Source organism: Cryptomeria japonica, chromosome 3 (assembly GCF_030272615.1).
Source record: "Cryptomeria japonica chromosome 3, Sugi_1.0, whole genome shotgun sequence".
Lineage (NCBI taxonomy): Eukaryota > Viridiplantae > Streptophyta > Pinopsida > Cupressales > Cupressaceae > Cryptomeria > Cryptomeria japonica.
The window spans coordinates 949,213,606-949,233,666 of NC_081407.1; the positions used below are offsets into that span (position 1 = coordinate 949,213,606).

Below are 20,061 nucleotides of genomic sequence, written 5' to 3' on the forward strand. Positions count from 1 at the left end.
CCTCAGGAGGATGTTTTCTTTTCACTCTCGATGTCCATTGCCCGATTGTAAGCATCGGCATATGAGGACAGAGGCACTACCTTTACCTTCTTGCGCAGCGAGGGGATCAATCCCTCAGTGAACCACCTCTTCTTTAACCCGTCAACCGGCTAGTGTTCCATCTTGTTAAGCAACTCTTTGAGCCTACGGTTGTAAGCGTGTACACTCTCATTTTTCCCTTGCTTGGTATTATAGATTTCGGCCATGATCTCGTTGTCATCCCTCAGGAGTTTGAACTCCTCTTCGAATGCCTTCTTCAACTCACTCCACCCGGCCTTGTCCTTAGCATCTAGGTTTGTGTACCAGTCAATAGCAATTCCTCGAAGGGTGGCGGGAAATGCCTTCAACCAATAATCGTGGTCGCCTTGGCCACTCACCTCCCATATCGTTATATGTGTCTTACAATGTCGTACAAGGTCTTTTGATCCATCTCCTATGAACTTCGAGAGTTTTTTCCTCTCCTGGGCATAGTTACAAGCCTCGGACTTGGCAAGCTGATTTTTGACTCGAACTTGGACTCGGCGCCGAGACTCGGCAAATTGAAAAACCCAAGAAATTCAAAGATTTTTAACGATTTTAAACTTCTTTCATGCATTTTTTAAATAAATAAGCATTAAAGACACAATACTCTCATCAAATAGAAGCACATACACAAGTTTACATTGATCACATAAGTATAAATGCAAATTTTAGGCTTGTGTTGAAGGAAATAAGCTAAACTAAATAACACATTAGAAAATGTCTACAGAATTCATGGAATATGAATCTATGTCATCAAAAGTTCAAAACATACATCAAGTTCAACATAAAAGCTAGACCCTAGAAGTCTAAGGCTCAAAGGAGCCAATATCAGTCGACCTCGCAACTGTCCTACATGTGCGCCTAAGATAGGTCCTGGAACGTTCTGTAGCCATTGATGCAAGAGCACCAGAGTAGTTCAAACCAGCATTTGGATTTGATCCTGCTGAGACATCGATCCCAATATTGGCCCGGTATTGGTATGTTCTTACCGGTTGGTTTTGCAGTGTATGGAGCGAAGATGAATCGAGTTGCGGGTGGTTTCCGTAACTTGCGGATCGCTGAGCGATGTTGTTTTGGGCCTTGTTCAATGTTTCCAGAGGACCGCGTGAAGTTTTATGCATTTGAAGATGTTATTGGTGATTTGGGCCAACATGTTATCGTTTACACGTTTCATCATGAACCGGTTGGTCTTTGGCCGACTTGATCGAGTTGTTATTGCTTGCGGATGGTATAAAGGGAAAGTTTAGAGATTCATTTTGCAGGACAGAGGTCGGAGGAAGAAGAGATCGAGTGAACGTGTAGTTTCTGGAGAGACTCTGGTCCGGGGGGATTGAAGTCCGAAGGGACTGAGGTTCAGATCAGTGCGGACTGTTATCGGAGACCCATTTGTTGAGCAGAAAATCTGCGGATCTTAGATATGTGTTGTATGGATTGTTTTGTAATCTTGGGTTGCGGTCCAGCATGTGTAGTTGCCGAAGGCTTATGTAATTCTTTAAATGGTTGTAATGATGGATTTATCCGTTACTGGTTATATCTTGTGATCCATACTGGTTGCCAGTATCTTGCATGGTGTTTTGTTTTGTGTTATAGGCTGCAAGGCGGGGATGTCCTTCATTGGATCTCCCTACCTTGACTGCATCAGCCATGATCTTTGCCTGTGTCTGAGGCTCAAGCTCATGCTCAGTGACATCCATATCCTCATCCACATCATCCTCGAGGTCCTCCAATGGGTCTCCTCGTGCTCTAGCCTCCTCTGCCATCGTCACTTATGTCATTTTTTTAATTTTTTTAACTTATTGTTTTTTGCTTGCGTAGCAGAGTTTGACACACGGGACTCGGCGAGTCTGCCAAGTTTGACAGACTTGGCGAGTCTGCCAAAACTCGGCCAGACTCGGTCGAGGCCGAGTCTGAGTCTAGAGGTCATGGGCCTTGGCAAGGGCGACCCGCCTCTGGACTCTGCGAGTCTTGCCAAGACTCGCAGAGTCTTGTAACACTGCTTCTGGGTATTCTAGTTGTGCAGCATTGTCCTTGCTTGGAAGGTACCGTGTGTGTTCGACCAAATTGGATTGTCTTATACTCCGCATTCCAATGCCTCTCTTGCACTCTCGACCACACGCAAGCTCTCTATCCATCTACCTTTTGCATCTTCCGCACCTTGGTCACCTTCGTTTCTATTCTCTCTCCTCCCTGGAGTCTTTGCCTCAAGCCCCCCTATTCTCGATTCCTCGACGAGGGTCAAGTTCATGCGAATTGGTTTCTCGCTTGCTTACTCCCTTGTGTCAGACCTGGGTGGACTATTTCGACCGCTACATTCTGATGCTTTCCCTACACTCTCGACCATGTGCGCGTCCTCTACACGTCCACCTTCAGCGTCCCCAACACTCTGAGTACTTCCAAGTGTGCCAAACCTAGGTGAATTGTGGTGACCACTACGTTTCAGTGCTTTCCTTGCACTCTCGGCCATGCGCATGTCCTTTACACATCCACCTCCAATGTCCCAACACTCTGGGTACTTCCAGGCTCTGACTTGTCCCTGTGCTCCCTCTAGCCGAGCGTCGACTGATCACCTAATCGCTTGGTCTTGACCACCTTATGGCTTCTTCTCACCTTTATTGGGGTCTACAGGCATGAATCGCTCAAGACTGACCCGATTTCTCCCCGGCAATGACACCAAAATGTTTGCTGCTATATCTGATAAATTAAATACAAGACATAATAATATACATGACAATGCAGACCAGAAACAATAAAATATCTTTATTTGCACATGCAATTATTACAGAGAAGAAGACCAGAGATGGTCAACCAAAGATTACAATTCACCTGACTATACTGTACCCCCTTCCTTGGCGGTACACGACATATTTAAAAGGACCCGATGGTTGCCAAGAGGTACACAATCGTCAACCAACCGACACATTAACTACCTGAGAGTGACAACCCACTAAACACAAACAATTAATACATTGGCAGATAACAAATATTATCAAACATAACAATAGACATTTTACGCTGACAACAGATGGCTATGCCACCATGACATCGCTAAATTTATTTCATTTCTAATATCCTAATGCTAATCTATGCAATTCACTGCCAAATTTAATATTAAAATTGTAATTTATGTTGGAAGGATTGCTGTCAAAACAAGCTTCAATTACTTTTAGGTTTTTGTTTATAATTAATCTAGAAGACTTGCTGCTAGAATAAGCGTTTTGTTCCAAATTTTATAACAATTGCAATGTTGAGTTGTGTAGCTTGACAGCAACAAGCATTTTATTATAATATCATTCTAACCTTTTCACCATATGCTCTCACCTTGTTTACATTGGGCCCTTGGTGATTAAAAGGTGTTTAATTTTCATGTTTGTTCATTATGAAAATAAAAATTGAATTTTTTTCAATTTGAGACATTACAATGGTATTAGAGCTAGTGATCTTGCCAGGTTGTAGAGAAGCTAATAGTTTGATGCAAAGAATACCTCATGCATTGCAATGATAGACAATACAAATACTATTAGAGAGAGAAGAAATGCTCAATCACTAGAACATTCGTGTGAGCACCAAGATCTAGAAATACAATAGTTTATGGCAGAGAAAAAGAAAAAGAAGATGCATGGTTTAATGCCATTATTCAAGGGCAAAAACAGATGAAAAATATAATGGCTTAGCTAATACAGACCATACAGAATCTGAATGTTTCTAGGCCTACTCAAAATCATTATGGTGAAGGGAATTCCTTGACGAATAGTAATAATAACAATAGAATCATTATAAGGTTCACTGCTAGACCCTTCCAACCTCCTTTCCTATATAGGGAATAAGCATGGGGAGTGCATTCCTATAAGCTAATGAGTTAGGGTTAGGGGGACTCACAATGACAATTTGATCCAGCTTGTAGCAGTGCCAGGTGTTTTATTGAGCTCAGGTGGTTGAGATGTGCATAACACCCTTTTCTGTAGTGGTTAATTTTTAGTAACAGGTTGGACACTAACTTGGTCAGTCGACAATATTTCTATTTTGAGAATGTTGGTGGGATGCATTGGATGTTGATATTATGGGTTTTAATGTGATCCAATGTATTTAATTTAAATAATGTTAACTTATAAAGTTAAATTAAATATTTAACTTTATTGTTTTTTAATTATTTAATATTTAACTATAAGGGTGCCCAAAGTTAAATTAAAAGCACAAATTGAAAAATATTAAATAAAGTAACCTTATTGGGGTGGGTGCCAACACTAGGGAGACATAAGGAGTTTTTAATTAAATTCAGAAGTAACCTCTTGGCTGGGCATGGGGTTTTGGGAGCTTATAAAAGACATTTTTTGAGCTCGTTTGCGTATGCTTGGATAATATTTTACAAACAAATTTGGCTGGACTGACTTGTTCATTCCTAAAGCTTTGTGAGGACGAAAACCATTGCAAGGAACATCCTCTACATTAGTGAGAGATCTAATTTGGAAGATTTGTTCCTTGTTTCATCCAAGAATCACACTTGTGCTTCATTTGAGATTATTTCACTAGAGATATTAGGAGAATTCATGAGTAGATTTGAGGACAAAATAGAGAAAGGGTTGGGTTGCAGATTCCAGTGATTCATTGGTTGCCTTTGCTAGCCATCCCTTCCCCTTTGTTGGTCGTACAATACCAAAAGGGGGCGATTGCATTTAAAGAGGTGACACCTTATTTCTAGAGAGATTTGTTGAGGGTTTATTGGTGCCTTGGGTGTATAAAGTTAAGTACAAAGTTGACGAAACCCTTGACAAGTACAAAGCTCGTCTTGTTGCTAGGGGGTTTTGTTGTGCGTTGCACACGCTCCCTGTCGCCGACAGGGTCCCCCTTCCTTTTTTGGGCATTTCCGTCTTCGCCCTGTTGAGTTTCGCGCAGAGCCTCTCGCATCCTTTCAAGCGAACCTGCAATCAGTCCGTGAGAGGATGATGTTGAGCGAAGGAGTTGATGATCCGTATGGTCAGTTGAACCCTCGGGCACGAATTCCAAGAGATTGTTCAAGCTTGTGAAATCGCCTTAAATAGGCGTGGGATGATAGAAACTGGCGAAGTCCGCCAAGTAAGGGATAAAGCATTTGAAGGTCACATGAGGACCCAAAGACGCCAATTTTCGCATAAGAATAATGGGAGAGATTACATGATGTTTTTAGAAGTTTGCATGATTTGTATGAATGTCGATTTTCGCCATCCGGAAGGTAAAGGAGGGGTGAAAGCCTTAAACACGCCCAAGTGCCAAAGCTCGCACCTTTCAACCAAAAGGGCCGAAATTCGGACCTTAAGGCCAAAATGAAAGAAAATGAGAAAGTTGACAAAATGGCCAAAAGGGCCGAAATTCGAACCTTAAGGCCAAAATGAAAGAAAATGAGAAAGTTGACAAAATGGCCAAAAGGGCCGAAATTCGGACCTTAAGGCCGAAATGAAAGAAAATGAGAAAGTTGACAAAATGGCCAAAAGGGCCGAAATTCGGACATTAAGGCCGAAATGAAAGAAAATGAGAAAGTTGACAAAATGGCCAAAAGGGCCGAAATTCGGACCTTTAGGCCGAAATGTCAAAAGGAGAAAGTTTGCAAAATGGCCAAAAGGGTCGAAATTAGCAAAACGTGAGAAAGGTCCGAAGTTGCCAAAACGCGCCCAATCGCCGAACTTCGTGCAATGGAGGAAAATCGCAAGGATTTAAAAGGTTGAAAGGAATCATCAAAACCCCGAAGTTTGCCATGGAAGGGTAAACGGCCAAGTTTTAAAGTTTGCAGGTACCTTAGAAATGCCGAAATTCGCCATCCATGAAAATCGTGATTTTTCATTAACTGGCGAAATCAACCTAAGTGCCAAAAATGCGTGGTAGGAGAAATCGCGTGAAAGTGTGACCTTGCAAAGCAGCTTCAACTACTGAAAATAGCGATTTAAGAAAAACACGTGAAAGGGTAAAGCTTGAAAATAGAGGGAAAACCTCGAAGTTTGCAAGGGTTCACGATTTTGAGGCAAATAGTGCAGTAAATGTTTCCCACGGACTCCTTTCTCCTTCGCTGAAACTTCGCGTAGGGTCGAAACCGCGATTTCTAGAAGAGTAAACTTGCAAAGACGCCTCGTCCTCCGAAATTCGCCATTTGAAGGTACCACCATAATTCTTCTTTAAAGTATTGAAAGTCAAAATCACCAGAATCGCCAAGGTAAAAATCGCTATGTCCAAGTGTTTAAATCTGCATTTACCTTTCAAACCATGGGCACAAAAATTTGGATTAAAAGTTAACCATTAAAATTCAAAAAATTGCAGAGCTCTCCCATTCAAATTTGCAAATCATGCAATTTTTTGCCATTCATTTTCACCAGGTAAGTACGCTTTACCTCTCTCGATCATCTGAAATATTTACAAATTGGATGGATGTCTATGCAAAAAATTGATTAAAATGCTTAAGTCTTCAAAATCGCATCTTTTTCCGTTTGTAAGGCATCATGCAAAGCGATTGAAATCAGAACTTGCTCCTAAGAATTAGTTAGAAAATGCATTTTCAAACTTAGGAAAATTTCTCAAGCTTTATCCATTTTTAAATTAATGCCTAAGTGTAAATCCGCAATTGAAAAGCTTCATAAATATTCATGTTTAAATCAATCAAGCTTTCGGCTAACAATATCATGTTGTTCTTTCAATTTGATTTTTGAATTGATCTTGGTATGCTGGTATATACTTTATCTAACCCGCTTTACTTCCTTTTCATCGCCTCGTAATCCGCATCCGGTTGTGCAGGATAAATGCCTAAATCGGCGGTAGAATCATCAAAGATGCCTGCTACAGCCGAGACATCATGAGCATCCAAATCAGATATCCCTCGCAGAGTCGAAAGGATGAAATACCAGTATCAAAGAGCGGGACTGAGGGAGTCAAAAGTTCAGAGTGTCTGGGACAATGTCGGTGATACTAACCTAGGCCATATTGATATCCAAGATTTCAGAAGCCGAGTCTTCTCCCCTAATGCCTATGGCAGGCCTAGGCAGATGATGGAAAGTGGCATCGCCCAAGCAGCAGGATTTCCCCCAGCAGTGCAAAACTATGAGTTAGTAGTGGAGGCCGCCCGGCATTACCAACCAAGTTCCAGATTGGTGCTCCTCGAGGACATGGTCCTCGCTAACTTCACTCCTGAGGCCATTGGCAACGCATTTGATATTCCCTTCCCAAACAATCCCATAGCCACGACTATAGATGAAGCGCAGGGGGCGTATGATATGAATCTTGCCAGATGCAGAAAACTGATCAATGAAGAGTGGTACAGGGAGAGAAGACCTCCAAGCGTCAGAATTGGGAAAAAGACCCCAAGAAGTGACTTTCACAATGAGCATGGGGACATGGTCACATTGCTCAGCAAGGTTATGGGACTCCCCAAATCCAACTACTTTGAAGAATGGATGTTTTACTTCACAGAACAGGTCTTCACTGGGAAATCCAAGTTTGATTGGGCCCAGATCATAAGCGACAATATCCACATCCAGCTGATCAAACTTGAGGCAAAGAAGTACTTCACTATGACATCCTATTTAGTCTACATGTTCGCCAGGAACCAACCGCTGCCAGGTTTGATAATGAAAGGTCAAATCGGGAATGGACCTGATCAAGTAAAAGTATACAATTGTTACCCACAGCTACACTATCAGGATATAGCTCAGAGGGAAAAGAACAGCCCGGCCTATGCAGTTGGCCAGTATGAGCACGTCAATGACGCCTTCACAATGCACTTAGTCAAGCTTATGCAGGGAGGATTACACATAAGGCTCTCGGAGCAAGCTACTATTCTAGTATAGAGATACGAAGCCTGGTTCATCTAGTTCCCAAGGTTCTCCTACATCCGGATAGCTGGCTTCGATGGTGCCCCTCTCCGGCTTCCACGGTACCCAACCGACAAGATAGTTCTCATGGAGGTCGCAAGGCAGTCACGTCCGGCCGGTAGCTTACTTAGAGATAGCAAGCAAGCTGGATTTGCATTCCCCATGATTATAGGCAACCAAGATGTCCATCTAAAGACCCCATCCCAGACGGAGGAATCCTTTGCAGAGTTGGCCTCCTATGGCCTACAGGAGCATTTTCCAAGGAAATGCTTCGATCATGACAATCTGGCGAAGAGAGCCTATGGCAGGTGATACAGAGCAAAAGAATCAATTGAAGATTATTGGAAAAACTGCTCTGATGACTATGAGGTCCGAAGGCGTGAATATTCAAGGCTGAGCGTGCAGCAAATGCGACTCTATGAATATTGTCGGGTCCCAGATCAACTCGCAGATTTAGGAAATTGCCTGCAAGTCTGGGAATTTGAGGCAGTAAGGCATCTTTTGCCAGGCGTTGATTGGTCGCAGGACCCGATCACTGATTTTGAGGCAGTCATGGCAGCCCCAGGAAGATATACTGACCAATGGTTGCATCAGCAGATTGAGTGACTAATTCATGAAGGAGTCCAGTTCACTTACCACTTAAAGGATAACCTTGATTTTCAGTCCTTCGGAGATGAGGGAACTTCCAGTGCACCTAAGATTGAAAAGCTTGAGAAAAGGAAGAAGGCTAAGGTCAGCAAAGGAACTCGGACGTCCAAGAGAACAAGAAGGGAAAAGATTCTCATTAGGAGACCAGAGGTCACTTCATCGTCAAAGGACCCCAGTTCGTCCGACGATGTAGTAGAATTGGATTATATACCTGCTCCTTCCCAGAGTGACATCGATGCATTTGGAGCTGATGATCCTCCCGCATCCGACATGCTGGACGCCGAGCTAAGAGTAATTGGATCAGCTAAACCACATAACCAAATTGAGGAAGGAGAGATTCTATCCAATCAGGGGATCGAAGTACATGAACCCACCCAACAGAGCCGCCATGAATTGCTGCTTCATAACACTACCAAGGATGACTCCACTGTTGAAGGAGAGCAAAAAACAGATAATACCCACGGGCCTGAAAAGACTAAAGAGCAACCGTCACACGAAGGCACCGGGCAATTGTTCAGTGAAGTGGGGGAAAACTCGGTTGCAAGCAAAGAACTCAGCACCTCCTCTACTCCTATAGCGGAACAGCTGCAAATTTGTGATGAAACGGCTGAAAACGTCAAAGAACAGAGTGCAAACTTAACCATAGCATCAACCCAGACTATACCTCAAGAATGGTTAATTGCCCGAGCCCAGCGCAAGGCCGCCACAAAGCCACCCATCGATTTGGAGGACATCTTCTCACGTATAGATCAAGCTAAAACCAAGGGGAAGAAAAAGCCCAAGGCATATTCCAAAATAACCAAAGATGAGCAAAGGAACCGTATTCTTCACATCGCCACCCCGCCTGTAGACAAGCCAGTAGATCAGATCACATTGGCAAATTATAGCATCACAACTGTCCCCATCGGACAAGCCACTAAGGAACAGGAAAAGGAGGAATTCAAGGATTCAGTACAGAACATACTCAGGCAACTTGAAGAAATAACAGCTGAAAAGGACATGTATCGAGCTCGTGCTGAGCAGACCGAGGGATACATCGATCAACTCCTGAGACCATTACACAATGCTTCCGAATCCCACATTCCCCCGACGGCATTGGCACAGAGGACCACAATAGAATTTGAAGGAGTATGGGATACTGCAAGGGCCGTCAGAGAATGGATACAAGGTATCAAAGGGAGGGGAGAACGAATCCTTGAAGAAGTAAAAGAGATGGCCCACCATCGAGAGACCACCCTGGTCGGGCTATTAGAGGTGAAAAGGGAATCCCTTAGAATGCATGAAGTGGCTGCCACTACTCTTCCCCTCGTAAGAGCTCTCTTTTGGACCCAGGCACAAATCCCCACACTCTCCGACATCCTGCATCCCCATGAGATTGACATTTTCAAAGAATGGTACTGGACTATCACCATGAAGAATGACACAAGAGAAATCATTGATAAAGAACATGATGCATGCGAGACAATTCTTAAAACCATGCAAGAACTCGGCAAGACGATCCTCCGATCAATGGTCTCGGGATGGCAAAATGACCTGTCCGATGAAGTGATACAGCCAGACTGGGAGGAAAGACTAGGGACGGATAGGATCACATATTCCGCCAGGGACCTGAGTTTTGTTGGTCAATTCCATTCAAACATGTTCTGCTTCAAGCGTAATCGTTCCAGCTAGAAGGATGGTTTGAAGCACGTAGACCAATACCTTGAAGGCATGCAGTATAAAATTCGTCATCCTCCTATGCCTCCATTCAGTTTGCTATTCCAATTGTGCCTCGGGTTCCAGGAATATGTTCGTGAGGAACGTACAGCAGGTCGGGACCTTTGGCAAGAATATTTGCATGGCGAGGATGAATTACTGGAAAAGGGATGTGAAGCTGAAAAGGAAAAAGTGCTCTCCTAAAGTGCTTTTTTCCTTTTGATTTTGAAAAGTGCACTTTTTGGCCAAAGGGTCATATTTGACTTCCAAGTCAACTAAATGTACACTTTATGTGTGTGCACCTTTTTGGATTATTTTGGATAAGTTTTAATTACCTTTTTTGGGTAGTTATTACTCCCTTTGGGGTAGTTGCTAATATTTACCCTCCATTTATGGGTATGGGTACTCTTTTGTAAGGATGAATATGGGCCTCTTGTTTAGATTAGATCTTGGCCATTCATCCATTTTTGAAGCCTATTTAAGGGACTAGTTTTCCCTCATTTTGTAAGAAGTTCATGGATTGTTGCTGAAGCTCTGGCGAAATTTACAGGATTTAATGCAAAGTTAAGACTGTTTCAAGTTTCCTTGTGAGTGCATGGTCTCCTTCTTCATTAATTTAGAATTTTCAGTTATGTTTCCTTCCTTTATATAGCATTTTCTAAGTAAACATCTGATAGGATCCTCGTTGTTCATGCCATTAGGGAATGGCTGATTGTCTTTCCTTCTGCATGGTTAATCTGAACCCTTCATATGCTTAGTTCAGTTATTGAATGCTTACTGAATGAATGTTAAAGTTCTGATGTTGTATTTAATAGCATGAAAACTCAGTTTTCCCTTGAAGATCGCACTAGATTGATGCATGTATTGTGCTTAAATGGCTGGTAATGCTTAATCTAATTATTTGGAGGTGTCTGTCTGTTTATTGAATCTGCTATCTTAGTTAAATAAGTTATATTTTCTGTATCTCTCTCTCTCTCCCTATCTCTCCTTTTTCCCCTTTTTAATACCAAGAGAATCCACAGTCTTACTGAAAACAGTATCAACCCAACTTAAACCATTCGATAAGCAAGACCATTAAAGTCCTAGGGAACTCATCCAACAATTATTCATATCACTATAAGTCCCCTTGTGTTTCCAGCAAAAACACATCAAACCACTAAGTAATCCCGTAGTCAAGACCTAACAAACGAAACCTTGAGGTTGTCCCCTTTGATCAAACATGAGAAACAGCATTAGGGATTTCCTTATCTCAAGAGAGGATAGGATACTCAGCGAGTACATTCTATTTTGCGTTGGCCATATGGAGTTTGCAGCAATGCGATTTCAGACACGTCAACAGAATTGGCACTAGAGGGAGGGCTATGATGAATGTCTAAACGGCTAAATCCGCATCATATCAGACTATATTTGTGAAGAGTAACCTTATAGCTTTTTCTTTTTTTACCCTCCTTCGCGCGCAACAGAATTGGCGCTAGAAGGAGGGCGTAATAATGCAGTATGGTATTGCTGCATGAATTCTCGCTCAACCTTCTCCTTGAACAGCTTGGTCAAGGACTAAATCAGTCATACATTGTAGATCATTTACGAACACTTGCTTGGAAATCAAAAGCAAATCACCCTCATTTCAGACAAGTCGCACTATTAATCAAGAAGAAGAAAGGGGTCTGCAAATAGAAATTGTGATCAGGGAAAATTTAGATAGACAAAGGATCGCTGCCCTTCACAAGCAAGTTCTTAAAAGAGGTCCGACAGTTTTCCCTCCAGTCTGCAAACATGGTAAGTGATGGGCCTGCCCATTAATCCTCCTCAGCCAGGAAGAGACCCTGAACCAGTGATACAGCCAGATTTGGATTTCAGCAACGAACAAGAGAACCTCATCACAGAGCTATACAGTTTGGCCTGGTTCGTGAAAAGAAATTATCCAGATTAGTCTCGGATGCATTTTATCCTTGAGGAAGAATAGGAGATCGCTGATCGCATCGACGCACAAAATCAGAGAGATTAGGAAGAGGCTAATTTAGCTCTTGCACCTGCTCCCACACTGCATCAACAGAATTGACATTGGAAATAACTCACGCTGGAACGAATTGGATCTTTCTCTCCGGAGAGATTCGAAAGAGTCCTAAAATCTAGCCCGGAACAGGAAAGATTTGTTGGATTTCACTTTTACAGGCGCAAAAATTATTGTCGGGTTGCAGACCCCAGTGAGCTCAGTTCTTCAAATCAGCAGTTTGCTGTCCCAGCGAGTGCAGCCTTCACAGCTCCAACGGTTATAACTCCGGTTCCCATTGTAAATTCAAGAAATCAGCCACAGATGGCGCACAACCCACCTGCTCCAAACAGTGCTACTTGGTTGGTGGACAATCCGTCACCCATCATTTTCCCAGCTTACATGATATGCCCAAGAGTCCAGATAGGTTCTGCTCTATTTTTCATGTAAACGATCCAAACAGAACAGCGGAAGAGCATATTAAATTATTTGAGGTTGCGTTACGCAATAGACAAATTGAGTATGCAGACGTTGCATTCAGACTTTTCCCTTATTCCTTGGGGGAAGACGCATTTTACTGGTTTATCCACTTGCCGGTATCTTCTATTGACTCATGGGAGAAGCTGAAGACAACTTTTATGGGAAAGTATGGTATTCCTATAACCCCCACAGAGCTATACCGACATTTTGTAGAAGTCAAAAGATAGGGACATTAGCCAATCAGTTCCTTCAACAACAGGTTCCATAAAGCCTTCACTCGATTGCAAGACCCGTATGTGGTAAGTGATGCTTCAGCAAGGGAAATCTACTATTCAGCTCTAGACTATTTGACAGCCATGTTTGTCAGACAGTCGCAACCCGCACCGACCACGTTAACTGAAGCCTATGCCAAGACTATGGAGATTAGTAAAGGATTAGGCCAAAACATCGCCGAACCATTGGTGCAATTAGGACCTCCCGCTATGCCTAACCAAATTCAAGAAATCGGTCAAGCTTTGGCTCACCAAACGCCTATCATGAGCCCGATTCCTCAATTGGCATATCAACCCCAGTAGCCTACAAATCAATTGGTGCTCCACCCAGGACCGCCTATATCTCAAATCCCTCCTAAACAACCCGTCTATCTGCAAAATACTATAGTATCATCTAGAACTCAAGAGGAGAAGGATGAGATGCGGGAATTGACCGACCAAATGAAGAAACTTTCCTCTGAAGTCACTTATCTGCGAAATCAGAATAACCAATTGCAGAGTAATCAGAGAAATCAGTAGCAGGGTCAGCACCAAAGTCAGTACCAAAACCAAGGTTATCAACGGCCCACAAGGACATGGAACACCCGTCCTAACAACGGAGGAGTCCCCACTCCGCTAGATAACCCACCAGCATCAGAAAACAGGCCAACAAATAGGGTATTTTTGGCAGAGGCAACCCTATCTAATTGGTGCAGGTTGCATAATACTAACCAGCACTCAGAGCTGCAATGTGATGAGTTTCAAGTGGCAGCAAACATATTCCAGCGAGAAGTTGAGAACACAATGCCCCAGCTAGTGCTTCCTCCCACCGGGTTTGAAATAGTTCCATCACCGAGGTACGATATAGCGCTTGTCTTAGAGACTTATATTCCCCCATTTTTCTTCCCTAATCAGGATGAAAATGAGGTGGCAGACCCAAACCAGCCCGCTGATGTGAATGCATTTCAGCGGTACCAACGCGGCAATCGGGGGTATTACAACAATAATAACCAAAACAACAATAGTGGCCCTTATACTACTTCCACGCCTCCCAAGGATATTCAAGTCCCTCCAGATCAGAATGCCAACAACAACCCAAGTTATCCTAAGGCATCGCAGCAGTATGCGAGCCAAAGTCAGCCGCAAAAGACACAAGCCCCTCCAAGAGTACTTATTTCTCAAAATCAGCCGACCACTAACACAAATCAGGGCTCCGGCGATAAGCCATCTAGCAATGTAGAAATTACTAAACTAGGCCAGATGGTAGCAGATGAATTCAAGAAGATTAAAATCAGTTTATCCCTTGCTGAACTGATGAAAGTTTCCGAGGTTAGGGACATGGTCTTGGGCAGCCTTAAGGAACCCTCGCCGGTTTAGTCTAAAGGGACTGATGAGAACTCCGGACAGAGAATGCCACCAGGGCAACCCCAGAAGGTCAGCAATGAGGTAAGAGGACCAACAAATCCCAAGGGTGCAACAGTAAATTATGCCGCACCGCCTGAGTTCTCAAATGATCAGCCCATGGAAGCTGGTTTTGGAGTACGTGCATGAGGAAGAACTCATGATATCTCAATCATGAACAATGACACCCTCCCATCCGAGCCTACTATCAATTTGTTTACTGCGAAGCTAGAACCCCCACCTTTCCTATTAACTCTCAGAATCTTTGGTAAGAACTTGCACAATTGTCTAATAGATTCAGGAGCTTCAGCTAATGTTATGCCTCTATCGGTATGCACTGCTCTAGGCCTAACCCCCACCAAGACTAACCAAAAAGTTACTCAATTAGATAAATCTGAAGTGACCGTAGTGGGAGAGTTAAATAATACCCATATGCAGTTGATAGCAGATCCGCGTATCCAGATGTATATTGACATTTAGGTAGTAGACATACCAGGAGCATATGGCATGTTGCTTAGCCAAGACTGGACCTACGTCCTTAATGGCTAGTTGCATTCCAGTTTCACTCATATGTGGCTACCATGGAGGGGTGTAGCAAATCAAATCCGGATTGAGTCCGAACCTAGGCTCAAATTGATGATTATAGAATATAACTAGGCCAATGAGACCCTGTTTCTAGAGTCAGACATGGGCACATACAGGGCTGACATAAGCTCAACAAACGAAGTTTTGTTGGTGCAATGTTCAAATCCAGTTCAGACCCTGGAAGGAATCACAGAAAATTATGATAAAATGATGCCATCCCACGAAGAAAATGAGTTGTTCAGCAGTTTTAAAAACTTTTTCTGCAAATACGCAGAGCAAATGCAGCATCTAGACCGCCAAGATTCCGTTAAAGATTTACTTTTAACAGGCTGGTGCAGAGTTCACAATGCCGCCCATTCAGAAATAGCATGTTCATTATGCAAAACAGCATTAAATCAAGTGTGGAAGAGACACTCAGAGGTGCTGGAAGCCCACAGTCGTAGGCCAGAAGGTACCACTTTCCCCGAGATTCCTGAAAAAAGGCCTCCTGAGCACGAAAAGAATGAAATAGTGAGCCCAACAGTCACGACCAGTAAGGCTGCCGGCCTAAATCAGACTTGGACTTTAAGGTTTGATGGTTCGAAATCCAAGCGAGGAGTTGGAGCCGGAGCTAGGGTAGAGCTTATAAGTCCCACGGGCGAAACCTATTTGGCTTCCTACTGACTACAGTTTCACTGTACTAACAACATAGCAGAGTATGAATCTTTGATTCACGGTTTGCTGCTAGCCATCAAGAAGGGAGCTCAGATCCTACACTGTTTCAGAGATTCAGAGGTGGTAGTCCAGCAAGTTCGAAAGCAATATACATGCCATGATAAAAGACTCGGCGTTTATCGCAACCGCGTGTGGGATATAATTGAGAGTTTTGATGCTTTCAACATCAAAGCCATCTTTAGATCACAGAATCAGGTTGTTGATTCACTGGCACAGGCCGCAAGTTCGCTCGAGCCTCTGTCGATGCAAAGTTTGAAGAAATTTACAGTGGAGTTGACATCAGTCCCATCTGTTCCGGACAATGTAACTAATTTTCAGGTGTTCGATGATGATAAGCATATCATTGACTTCATTACAAGCTCAGATGTGTTTGCAACATAGATTATTGATGAAGAAGAACCTCAAGAAGCCGAGATCGACATAGAAGGAGTCTTGAATCTCAGGACAAATACCATTCCCAGAGGTATGGTCCAGTTAGAAAGGATCTTCGACTGGGACCAGCTCAAATCTCGCAAGGAAGGTACTTTCGAAGGAGGCGCCTGCGATAAGATCAACATTGGCACGCAAGAAAATCAAAAGAACGTGCTGATTGGCAAGGTATGTACATCTCAGGAAATAGACGGAATTCTCAAGAACATGAGGGAATTCCCAGATATCATTGCTTGGGGGTATGAGAATCTCAAGACTTATGACACTTCAGTAATAACTCATACCATACCCCTTAAGCTAGACTCAAAAACCTTCAGACAGAGGCAGCGGCCAGTGAATGCCCTCCTCGAACCTTTGATCTATCAAGAAGTAAAGAAATTACTGGCTGCTCGCATCATCTTTCCAGTACGGCATTCTACCTGGGTCGCTAACCTAGTTCCTGTGAGGAAAAAGAGCGGTGAAATCAGATTGTGTGTCGATTTCCGCAATTTGAATAGAGCATCAGAGAAAGATAACTACCCGCTGCCTTCACTTGATGAAGTCTTGCAAATGGTCAATGGAACCCAAAGGATGTCTTTCCTAGACGGTTATTCCGGGTACAATCAGGTAATGGTCGAGTATGAAGATCGGCTGAAGACCGCATTCACCACCAAGTGGGGGGTGTTTGCTTATAGAAGGATGCCCTTTGGCTTGATCATTGCAGGTCTCTTTTAGCTCTCTATTATCCTGATGATGAATCATAGAGTGTGATCCAAAACATTGATACAAAATCTCACACACAATATAATCCGGGAACAATAGCAATCAAAATAATGGATTGTGAAAATCTGATATCATTAATCCAATCTCCCTTGCTTCTGCTATAGCCACATCCTCCATAGCTTGCCTCTCGAAATTAACAATCTCATCCTCTATAAATCAATTAAATTTTAATCAATCCACAAAATTTGTTGGTATGTGAAGTCAGTTTTATTCTTCCGACATTAATAAAGCAGTTAACGACCTGCTCCACATGGATTTTGGCGCATCCGTATAGTATGGCATGCTTGCTTGCTGTTGTGTGTGGTGTAGAAGGGCGAATGGAGGTTCTATTAGGCAGAAACAGGGTTTTTTTCATGTAAAAAATCGTGTCTACCTCATGTTTGACTTGCAACCTTACCCTATGATAAGTTTCTGAGCAGGAAATTTTTGACAAGTTTACTCTCAGATAACTTGTGGTGGAGAAAAACTCACAAGTACTTGCTGAGTCAGCGAACTATGCCCTGTAGCCTTAGTAAAATATTCATTCATCATTATTCCAGTAGAATATTCATTCATCATTATTCCAGTAGTACATTCATTCATCATTATTCCAGTAGTACATTCATTCATTATTATTCCGTAGTACTTGAATGGGTGAATCTGTACAGAAATCTTCTATTTCAATCATTTTTTTCCCAAGTTCTCTATGTGCAAGGAGACTCATATCTCAAACCACGGAAGTTAAAGTCTTTGCTAACAAGTTTAAATTTTACTACAAGTACAAGAATTTGAATCTTGCAGGTCTAGTCTTACTGTTATGCAAGAACACCCATGTTAGTTTTATGTTCATCTAGATTGTATGTGCCCTTGCACGAGTTGATGGTCCATGTACTCCCATCATATCTGGCATTAGTATCGTTTAGGCCCTAGGGATCCTACCACATCAATATAAAGAGACAATGAGTACTTTTCAGTACTGCTACAATTGCATATTTAAATTCATACATTCTTGAATTTTGAAAGGAACGTTTCACTTAATGATGCAATGAAAAATAAGGAAGCACAAAAACTTAAAAATAATCTTCTTAATCATTGAGTTTGTGTGTCCCATGAACAATGCCCGCCTCAAACTGTAAAGTTTATGCTTATTGCATAAATGATACAATAGTACCTTATTAGTAAAAATATTGGACCTGTTGCACTATAGAAACTGAAAATGATTCTTTCCTACTACACAAATGCCACATACCACGCCACTTGCTAACGATGGATGAAGCAGATATGTTGAAAAATGTTGTTTTACACTCCGTCGCCACTGCCTTGGCAAGCATTGTCTGCCAAAGTAAACAAAAGCAAGCTAGATAATTATGAACTAAAAAAACAAAATAATGCAAATGGTTAACACTAGTTAAAATAAGAAAATTACTGACCATTTTCTACAGAAGTATAGTTGATCCTTTATAATTTGTAATGAAATGTTAAAAAATATAAAAAGATACTATAAATAAAATTATACAAGTGAGTCAATATAGTTGGACTTTGTTTTTGACAGTGAGGAGTCCTAGAAGAAAAGTGTTTTGAGGGATTTGTATGGAAATAGTGAATCTGCTGGTCAAAGGGTATAAGCCAATGCTTGAGCTTAAGTCAAAATAAATCTATTATTCTAGGTGTAATTTATGGTCATCTCAAGACTTCACAAAGTATTCATTACTCTCATGATGTTTTTTCTCATTTGTTGGTAATAATCACGAGGCAAAGGGACCCACCTAGCACACAAGCACCTTAAGTATTTATTAGTAGGGTTGAGAAAAGCGAATATTTCAGTACTTTAGGCTTTCTACCCTTTATTCGCTGGGAAAACAAGCTAGAAGGTGAAAAGCCCAAAACAGTGAAATATTCACTAGTACTCCCCCCGACTAACAAATGCTTAAGGTGCTTGCATACTAAATGGGTCCCCTTGTTTGTAATTATTACCAGCATAAATAAGGAAAAATGTTGTTAGTGAAGTGACCACCCATTGAGGTCATCTTGAGATGACTAAATTAAAGGAGTCAAATCCCAAAAAAATCAAAAACCTAATCAAAGTTGCTCATGAAAAGCATTAACCTAATTAATATATTATTTGTCACAAATATGTATAACAGTTTTCTCCCATTGTATGCATGGGCCAGTACTAAAAAGGCCCTAATTTGGCAGTGCTGTCAGCAGCTAGAAGTTAATCCTGCTACACTCTGGTTCGCCAGAATTCTCCAAGAATCAAATAACTTAAATTTTAAGCTTTCTGTGGATTGAAATTTAAACTCTTTCCTTGAAATTTTATCTGTTATCTGAATTAATTGCCCTCTCAGATATCTGTGATTCAAGATTAACCTACAAATATTTTCGATAGGTACCTTAAAGGAGTAGGTGCACTATTGACAATCTCGACTAGCAATGAAAGTAGCTTTAAATGACTTCTTAATTTGTTGATCTTCTGAATTTCGCAATCCCAAACTCACATTTTCACCCAAAAAAAGAACTGTAAAAAAATGATTAAAATTAAACTACGATAAACCAGTTTTTCCCAACATCACCTAAACCTTCAAAGACAGGAAATAAAGTACACTAAGAAAATAACAATTTTGGATGTTGTCATTGATGTCAAAGGTGAGAAGACAATGTTGTCATTGTTGTCAAAAAAGTATGGATGAAATTGTTGCCATCATTGTCATTGATGTCAAAGTGCATAAGCAATATCGTTGTCAGAGATGTATAAGCGAGTTTAGTGGCAAGGTTGATGTCTATGGGTGAGATTATTTGTGAGATTAGCATCATTGATTAAGGAGAAAGTAAAGTTAGACAGATTTACACATACGCTGACCGGCCTCCCTTAGTATTGGTGCCTCTCTATATGGAAAATACATTCAAACTATATTTGGCCAACCTTGAAAAATACACTCAAAAAAATGAATATATATATATAAAGGCACCCAAGTCAAGACAAGAATTTATTATTGCCCATATCTTATCAACAGCAGTGATTATTGTTAGAGGAACAGTGATTAATGTTTATGGAGCAGCAATTATATTTAAATGGGTAGAGTTTATATTTAATGTAATGTCCCTTGTTCATTACCAAGTACAATGTTTTGCCTGGGTTCAGATTATAGGAAAACAAATTAGACAGTAAGAAAAGAGTGTCTATAACATCCCCGGAACTATACTTATATAACAGCAAAGAAGTTAATTAAAGAAAGATTAG

The 20,061-nt window shown here is 41.7% G+C and overlaps 1 protein-coding gene across 3 annotated transcripts in view; it reads right to left on the reverse strand.

Annotated features, from left to right (window-relative positions):
• Positions 1–20,061, reverse strand: part of LOC131038932 (uncharacterized) — a 127,933-nt gene that overhangs the window by 35,721 nt on the left and 72,151 nt on the right. For all 3 annotated transcript variants that reach the window (XM_057971539.2, XM_057971537.2, XM_057971538.2), the window contains one exon: positions 18,070–18,154. In XM_057971539.2, the coding sequence (XP_057827522.2) occupies positions 18,070–18,154 (85 nt within the window). The remainder of the gene's footprint in view (positions 1–18,069; positions 18,155–20,061) is intronic.